Raw genomic sequence first — 8,710 nt, 5'->3', positions numbered from 1 at the left:
TGTCTGAGGAAGTCGTCTTGAAACGTTACTTGCTACAGTATCTGCTGTTTTTTACATAAAGTGTGTCTTGTTTGTTGATTCAGTATAATATCTATACAAATATATATAGAAACAAATATATATACATTGATCTGCGATCGAACTTGATTTGAATGAAAACTTGTAAGCTTCATTTATTTTTTTAATATCTCACTACGAGATCACTTGCACCAGTACACGGCAGCACACACCCACCTATGCACATGTCTACATGAGAACATTTTAAATACATCTGGCAAATAATAATCATTCTAAATAAAAAGTACAATGCCAGCAAATGTCAGGGAACGTTGATATATGTATATCATGTTATGATGTCTTATTATATTACCAGAGTAGTCTTAGTGACGGCTTCTCCGTCTCTGCGTACAGATGCTTGCGTGGTTTATTTCTGACCGTGGAACGGGCCCTGCCGCTGGGTGGGGTCAACAGACAGCCCTGCAGGATATTTATGGTAAATCATTTCTCATGTGATGAGGGAGATGGACGCAGCAGATGGAAATGCATCCGGCGAATGTCCTTGGCTGTCAAGGTTTATAATGTGACGTGGCCTAAAGGACACTTGTACAAACGATTTGATGGTGTACCTTGGCCTGTCGTTTCAATGCGTGAATAAGTTGTAACAATCAGGGATATTCTGATCTTTCCAATCTCTGTTCTTTATTTTATCAGGCCTGAATATAACACGACTAGAAGAAAAAACACGATAGGAGTGTTGTTATACATTCGGGTCAGTAATTTGATTTGTATGCATATCTTTAACACGGCGCCAAAAAACTACATTTTAGGCAGTTTTGGTGTGCAGAGACGAAGTATTCCTTTAAGTGCATGTTAGCTGTATTTAAGTGTGCCTCTCCAGTGGTATTTAAGCAAGATGAGAAACATATTCATAAAATGCTGATGAAGTTTCTCCCGCCCCACAAAGCAAAAATTTGTCATGTTTTTTTTTTTTTTTAATCCGAGTGCTGTTGCTGTTGATGAGGACGATGGCTCTAAATTATTTGCATCCTCTGCAGGTCATTTTATTGTTTTTTTTGTTTTTTTTCCACCCTTCCGGTGTTATGCAGAGGTCCAGGAGGGGATCCTCTCCATTTTTTCTTCTTCACATCCTCGTCAGTGATGGTTCCAGCTCATGACGCCACATGGCGCTGCATTTGTCTTTTTAGCTTTCACGCTTGAGGTGACCAATGAAATAAACCCAATAACAACAGCAGGCTACAAATTTGAAATATTGTTTGATGAAACAATAAAAGGGCTTCTTAATTATTATATCTGTCTTAAATGTTATGACCTTGTTGCATGTTTGTGTGTTTTCTGTGAAATAAATGTACCCTTTTAACCATGGGGGATGCTTTGTTTGACCTCTGAGAGTTATGGTTATTTATTGTGAGTTTGTTTTGTCGAGATCAGTGAACATTTCGTGTGAATCCGAGTAAGACATTTGCTGAAAGAGAATTGATTCTTTTCCATTGTCCAGCGTAGTTCACTGTACTCACTGCTTTATATGCCAGAGGTTCTCTATGAGTGTGTGTGTGTGTATGTGTAGTTATGACATATTATATCTTGCATTTATCTCCAATATTGTATTTAGAGGAAACAACAGATCCACCAGATAACAGGCCACTCCCTCGTCTTACTCAATCACACGCTCAATCAGAACCAGGAAGTCACACCCCCCCACGCACACAGATTTAGAGAATTAAAAGTGAACCTCAACGTGTCTCACGCTACTCAATAAATCAGGAAAATGGCTGAAGATTGGGACCTGTTCATGTGTTCAGTCTGTCTGGGTGTACTAGAGGATCCCGTTGCTCTTTCCTGTGGACACAATTACTGTATGATGTGCATTAAGGGCTGCTGTGATGAGGAAGATCAGGTTGGTATCTACAGCTGTCCACAGTGCGGAGAGACTTTTACATCAAAGCCTGTGGTGAAGAAAAACAACATTATTGCTGAACTGGTGGAGAACCTTCAGAAGACAAGTCTCCAAGCTGATCCTCCTGCTCTCTGTTACGCTGGACCTGGAGATGTGGAGTGTGACATCTGCACTGGGAGAAAAGTCAAAGCTGTCAAGTCCTGCCTGGTGTGTCTGGTCTCCTACTGTGAAACTCACTTCAAACTTCACAATGAAGTAAATCCAGGAGGAAAACACATGGTGATGGATGCTACTGGACATCTAGAGGAGAAGATCTGCTCTCAGCATCACAAGCTGCTGGAGGTGTTTTGTCTGGTGTGTTTGTGGGCTGAACATAAAAACCACGATATAATCTCAGCAGGAGAAATGGCTGAGAAACAGGTACAGGGTTATATGTATAATTCATGTCTAATACACTGTGTGAAATGTTATTAATTTCAGACGGCATCCTAGTTGACCTTTATTTGACCTTTATTGAGTTACTATGAAAGTGAAACTGATTGTCACTGTGAAACACTGCAGCACAGCACACCGTGCTCACAATGACACAATGACCCTCCTGTACGGAGTCCAGACCACCTTCACCCAGCCACTATATCCTGGGTTTATAGTTTATACAGAATCATCAGTGAAGCTTTTCTGAAGTAGATTTTTGTATATACATTATGATAAAGACAACATATTATCATGACACATATGGTCATGATAATATGTCCTAGGTCCTACAGGTGACCAATTGAATCTGTCAGGTTTGACAGCACCTGGGGACTCACCTGTGCACAATCAGGACGGCAGTTTAAAAGGCCCGGTGGAGCAGCTGGACGGGGCTGCAACATCCTTTATGAACTTTTTAGTGGACCTGGCAAGTGTTTGTGTTAAGATGTTGTAAGTTCGGGCAATTTTTGTTCTCCCTGTATTTCCCCTGTTTTCGTCCATCGCGCCGTGTTTTTTTGTGTTTATATATAAATCCTCGTTTTCAGTATGTCCCGCCTCTGCGCCGACCCGTATCCTCGTCAGCTTGCAGGCATGACATTTTTTAATTATTATTATTTGAGATCACACGCTTCAAACATCCACACACAAAATAATAAGTTATTAATACATAAATGTAATGTGGAACCGTAGAGATTTTGTTTTTGTTTTTCCACCAAAAATCACTGGAGATGGTGATTTGGAGATGGTGCCTTTTTGTTTATTAAATTAAAAGTTTATCTCCTGTTTTTTAGGTTTCTTTTTTTAATGGTTTGTATCTCTGTAGTTTATTTCTAGTTTTCTTTATTTAGTGTGTTTCCTTCGTTTGTGTTTGATCCCTCAGTATGTTCAGTACATGGTTCCTGTCTTGTAAAATACAGTGTTTTTCATTCAGTAAACATGCTTTTAGTGAACATGCCTTTTGGAGTGGTCGGGACATAGGGGTAAAGGTTTAAAGAGACAATCAAGACTTATCTTGGATAGAGATTGAGACATTCTGCAGAGAAGTTCCTCAAATCCAGCAGTGCTCATTATGGGGTGACTCCCAAGAAGACTTGAGGCTGTGGTTGTGGCCAAGAGCTTAAAGAGTCTTCATAATGTATGTGTGTAATAAATTAATGTAAAAGCTCATTTATCATTTTAATCATTTTAAGCGTCTCATCTTCCCTCATCAGCCCTGACAGGATTTGCCTGACCCATGGCTTCTAAAAATCTGCTCTTAGTCATTATTCCAGCATCTCACACACAGTCGCTGCTTCTCTTTTTCTGTCTGGGACTCTAATCTGTTTATTCTGTACTGTTGCACTTGATGCTTGATCTTCATTTGACTTTTTCCTGTTGTAATAATGTCACAGACATGGCAAGGGAAAGAGGACCCATATGCACAACTGGACAGGGGATTTATTACATGACACACACAATAGGTGAAACATCCCCTACAATAACCCAACGCACATCAGACACAAACAGGGCAGCTTTAAACATGCAAACATGCAAACATCCAAACCCTCTCTTTTTGTGTCCTCTGCATTTTACCCATCACTGGTGACCAGGGGGAAGCCATGATAGGTGCCCAGGGTACAGTGTGTGTGGACAGTACTTTGTTCAGTGGCACTTCATTCGAACCAGCAACCTTCCGATTACGAGTCCGGTTCCTTACCCGCTAGGCCACCACTGCCCCCTTAAAAAGCACTCCAGGTGAGGCAAGAACTCAAAACCTCGGCGCACAGATATTTACTAGTATCCTCCTCGAACGGGGACAGTACTTTTGAAGTCTGTAACGGCTACCAACCAACCTTCTTCACCCATCAGAAACCTGCAGGTAGTCACCCCTCTGCCTGACAGGCCTGATCCAGAGCTTGCACCGCCCTCCGCTCCACCACACAGCGCACTGCAGCCCAACACAACCGGCGACACCCGGTTAGACCACAGTTTCGGGTGGGCGACCACATCTGGCTATCCACCCAGGATCTCTGGCCCTGCACGGAATCCCATACACTGACCCCCAGCGGCCCCTACCGCATCCTCAACCCAATTGGAAAACCGGGAAGATACAAACTGAGCCCTCACTTCACAGTGACCCAGTGATCTTCCGCCACCCATGGGCCAAATGCGTGCACTATTTAAATAGGGAGAAATTGGAATTTCCCACCCAGTTACACCTGCATTTGTCAGCCCAAATCAGCCCTTGCATTACCCTGCGTTGCCATATTGTATTTAAGGACGTTGTTCATGTTGAATGCAGTGTATCCTTTGAAACCTGTAACCTCTGTACGCTTTAAGACCTCAATCCCATTTTCTGTTCATTCTTTAATAAATACATTTTTTAAACACTCACACTTGGGTTCTTGTTCTCATGGGTGGTAGTAGCCTAGTGGTTAACACACCCAGGTTCAAATCCCACTTACTATCATTGTGTCCCTGAGCAGGATAAGGGCTTCTGATGAATGCTGTAAATGCTCCAAATGACATGTCCCTACCTGTCTGGATTGCGTGGATCCTGGAATTCACACCCCTTTGTACACAGTTTTCAAGAAACGAAAGTGAAATTGAGCTCTTATCTCTGCTGCTCGGTATGTTCGAAGCAGAAAAATGGCTGAAGTTCATTCAGAAGATCAGGATCTGTTAACTTGTTCAGTTTGTCTGGATCTACTGGAGGATCCAGTGACTCTTCCCTGTGGACACAGTTACTGTCTGAGCTGCATTAATGGCTGCTGGGATGGGGACGATCAGATGGGCATCTACAGCTGTCCAGATTGCAGACGTACCTTCAGACCAAGACCTGTTCTACACAAAAACAATATGATGGCTGATATAACCGAGAACCTGCGGAAGAAACGAATCCAAGCTGCTCCTCCTGCTCTCTGTTACGCTGGACCTGGAGATGTGGAGTGTGACGTCTGCACTGGGAGAAAAGTCAAAGCTGTCAAGTCCTGTCTGGTGTGTCTGGTCTCTTACTGTGAGACTCACTTCAAAGTTCATAATGAATTAAATCCAGGAGGAAATCACACGGTGACTGATGCCACTGGACGTCTAGAGGAGAAGATCTGCTCTCAGCATCACAAGCTGCTGGAGGTCTTTTGTCGCACTGATCAGAAATTTGTTTGTCTGGTGTGTTTGTTGGATGAACATAAAAAACACGATTACGTCTCAGCAGCAGGAGAAAGGTTTAAGAAACAGGTACGGGGTGGAGCCCAGACAGCAGATTGGTTTTCAACATTTATTTATTTCATCTTTGTTAAAACTCATAGGAAATGTATTTTATTTTGCTCCAGTAGAGATATAGTGACAATAAATCAACTCAGTCATGTTATCCTGGTTTCGGCAAGCACATCAAATCTAACATATGATTATATTTCACCAACAGAAGAAGCTGGGTGTGACCCAAAGAAGATTCCAGCGGAGACTCCAGGAGAGAGAGGAGACGCTGCAGGAGCTGAGAAAGTCCGTGAAGACTCTCAAGGTGAGAAGTTACATTTCAGGACTCGGTCAGGTCTCTCCTCCAGTCAACCAGTGAGGTGCCCAGTGTTGGGACACTTTGCAGTCCCACTGAGACACCACACTGTGGGGACCAAGCTGCTGTCTGGGGTCCGAGTAGGAGCTGAGTGAGGGTCTGCTGTCCTGAGTGAGGATCTGCCCCGTCCTGTGTCTCCTAACAGCGCTCTGCACAGACAGCAGTGGAGGACAGTGAGAAGATCTTTACTCAGATGATCCGTCGTATTAAGAGGAGACGCTCTGAGGTGTGTGAGATGATCAAAGATCAGGAGAAGGCTGAACTGAGTCTGGCTGAAGGACACCTGGAGCGACTGGAGCAGGAGATCATTGATCTGAGGAGGAGAGACGCTGAGCTGGAGCAGCTTTCACACACAGAGGATCACATCCATTTCCTCCAGGTAACATCACTTCTCTCTGATCATCTACAGAAGGGGTGTCCCTCACCAACTTCTCTCCTATGGATCTGCTCTTCACTTCTCCACAATAAAGTGTGTTTAAAGTCTCACTCCATTTCTGTCTCTTGTCTGTGTCTCTCTGTAGAGTTTCCCGTCTCTCTGTGTCCCTCCTGGATCTGCAGACGTACCCAACATCACCATCAACCACAGCTTCTCTTTTCAGGCTGTAGAGGAATCTGTCTCTGTACTGAAAGAACAAGTGTTAGATTTCTGCAAGCAGCAAGTGAAGCAGATATCAGTAACAGGTTGAGTAAAATAATTTTTTTCATATTGTTTATATTTTATATTGTCATTATGGCCAAACAGGGCAGGAACAAGGACGCATTTGCACAAAGAGACAGGACAGGGTAACTGATGAGGATTAGTCAAAACGAGGCTATGTTCATACACTTAACATCATGTACACACAATCAGGACATCAGGAACATACACAGTCAACACCAAACTCTGCACCGGAACACAGAACCAGAGCACCTCGCAATGTCAGCACACAAGTACTTCGCACTGCACTTGTTGACCCCATTACTGAATGTTTTTATTAGCCTGAAAAGCACATTAAGAGCATAAACCTAAGGATATAAAATCATCTTGTGCAAACTTATGAGCCCCTCCGTTGATCCTCAAGTTACTGTGGTCCATTCTGCCCCATTACTGTCACTCCAATTTTGTACTATTTTTTTTGTGATTGTGAAGTTACATCTGAATATTACATTTTTAAATATCCATGTTGTACAAATGTATAAGGACAGATGAGACAGAAATGGAAATGCGGGGTCCTCATTTGTATTTTCTTTTCTGATTTGTCCCCATAGTGAAAGGAGATCCAGTTCTTCTGCTGGAACCTGAAACCAGAGATTACTTCCTACACGGTGAGGCACACACACACACACACACACACACACACACACTCGCACACACACAGACATAACTCATGCAACACATAAATATGTTGCGCTTGAACATCAAATTTGATCACAGTCACACATCTATGATCATGATGGTAAACATCAGCAAATGTTTTGCTTTTAGTCGGGTTTTTATCATTAAAACATCTGTCCGGTTTAATTTCCATCAGATTCCTGTCAGTTGACAATGGATCCCAATACAGCCCATAAAAAACTCCACCTGTCGGAGGGGAACAGAAGAGTGATGTTCAGTGAAGAGGACCAGTCATGTCCTGACCATCCGGAGAGATTTGATGTGTGTCTACAGGTTCTGTGCAGAGAAGGTGTGTCTGGATGCTGTTACTGGGAGACTGAATGGAGTAGTGATTATGGGGTGTCTGTAGCAGTCTCATATAAAAACATCAGCAGGAAAGAAGTGATGAGTGGGTTTGGATATAATAACATATCATGGCGCATTTTCTGCTCTACATCCAGATCCTATTTCAAACACAATAATAAAGAGACTGAACTCCCTCCAGTCTCCAGCTCCTCCAGAATAGGAGTGTATGTGGACCACAGTGCAGGAACTCTGTCCTTCTACAGCGTCTCTGACACAATGACCCTCCTGCACAGAGTCCAGACCACCTTCACCCAGCCCCTGTATCCTGGGTTTATAGTTTATCCAGGATCATCAGTGAAACTTGTCTGATGTACAGTACAGGGCAAAAGTCTGGACACCTTCTCATTCAGTGTGTTTTCTTTATCTTCATGACCATTTACGTTGGTAGATTCTCACTGAAGGCATCAAAACTATGAATGAACACATGTGGAGTTACGCACTTAACAAAAAAAGGTGAAATAGCTGAAAACGTTTTATGTATATATTTTTTGTGAACAATTTGACCACTGAGGTGCCACTGAGCAAAGTACCATCCCCACACACTGCCCCCCGGGCGCCTGCTCTGCTCACCAAGGGTGAGTGTTAAATACAGAGGACACATTTTGTTGTGTCACCGTGTGCTGTGCTGCAGTGTTTCACAATGACGTTGACTTGAAAACGTCAGAAAATGCACACAACAAGATGATAAGAGTGTCTTAAAAATGAAATGTCCTTGAGACATCCAGACAGAATCACATTACAGTGACATTCATCTTGATATTCAGATTCAGATTGGAATGTTCTGAAGAAAAGGTGCTGATGCTGCTGTGTGTGAGTTCCTTCACTATGAGTGACTGTGTTCACTATTTGTGAGTGTGTTTAGTTGATTGTGCCTTACAAGGAGAAGTGAAGTCTGGAACTATACAGAATTACAGCCTGTCCCTACCTGTCTCACACAGTCACACCTTCACTCAGAAGTCACACCCCCTCATACAAGGTTTTTGAGAAAAAAAACAGTGAAACTGAACTTTGCTGCGAAGATTGAGGTCTTCTTGTGTGTCTTTTGTTTAAA

The 8,710-nt window shown here is 42.9% G+C and overlaps 2 protein-coding genes across 3 annotated transcripts; both read left to right on the top strand.

Moving 5' to 3' along the window:
* The first annotated feature begins 1,786 nt into the window (after positions 1-1,786).
* On the top strand, positions 1,787-4,513 carry LOC114799695 (E3 ubiquitin/ISG15 ligase TRIM25-like). Its single transcript, XM_028996492.1, has 2 exons — positions 1,787-2,335; positions 4,313-4,513. The coding sequence occupies exons 1-2, from the start codon at positions 1,787-1,789 to the stop codon at positions 4,511-4,513; spliced, it is 750 nt and encodes a 249-aa protein (XP_028852325.1).
* Positions 4,514-5,013: 500 nt separating this feature from the next.
* Positions 5,014-8,088, top strand: LOC114800102 (E3 ubiquitin/ISG15 ligase TRIM25-like). Of its 2 annotated transcripts, XM_028997212.1 has the most exons (7): positions 5,014-5,605; positions 5,793-5,888; positions 6,085-6,318; positions 6,461-6,620; positions 7,188-7,244; positions 7,451-7,603; positions 7,755-7,925. In XM_028997212.1, exons 1-7 carry the CDS (start codon positions 5,018-5,020, stop codon positions 7,817-7,819), a joined length of 1,353 nt encoding a protein of 450 aa, XP_028853045.1. In that variant the 5' UTR covers positions 5,014-5,017; the 3' UTR covers positions 7,820-7,925. The 2 variants fall into 2 exon arrangements, with proteins under 2 accessions (XP_028853045.1, XP_028853044.1); XM_028997211.1 differs by having other exon boundaries at positions 7,451-8,088.
* The last annotated feature ends 622 nt before the right edge of the window (positions 8,089-8,710 follow it).

Source organism: Denticeps clupeoides, chromosome 11 (genome assembly GCF_900700375.1).
Source record: "Denticeps clupeoides chromosome 11, fDenClu1.1, whole genome shotgun sequence".
Lineage (NCBI taxonomy): Eukaryota > Metazoa > Chordata > Actinopteri > Clupeiformes > Denticipitidae > Denticeps > Denticeps clupeoides.
The sequence above is the reverse complement of the archived record's forward strand: the minus strand, read 5'-3'. Positions and strand labels throughout refer to the sequence as shown.

What these genes read in the sequence shown, in the direction of transcription:
- LOC114800102 (XM_028997211.1), top strand. Translation starts at nt 5,018, where the DNA reads ATGGCTGAAGTTCATTCAGAAGATCAGGATCTGTTAACTTGTTCAGTT. An exon ending in GAGAAAGGTTTAAGAAACAG is followed by an intron (nt 5,606 to 5,792) that starts GTACGGGGTGGA and finishes TTTCACCAACAG; the next exon opens with AAGAAGCTGGGTGTGACCCA. An exon ending in ATCACATCCATTTCCTCCAG is followed by an intron (nt 6,319 to 6,460) that starts GTAACATCACTT and finishes GTCTCTCTGTAG; the next exon opens with AGTTTCCCGTCTCTCTGTGT.
- LOC114799695 (XM_028996492.1), top strand. Translation starts at nt 1,787, where the DNA reads ATGGCTGAAGATTGGGACCTGTTCATGTGTTCAGTCTGTCTGGGTGTA. An exon ending in GAGAAATGGCTGAGAAACAG is followed by an intron (nt 2,336 to 4,312) that starts GTACAGGGTTAT and finishes TCCACCACACAG; the next exon opens with CGCACTGCAGCCCAACACAA.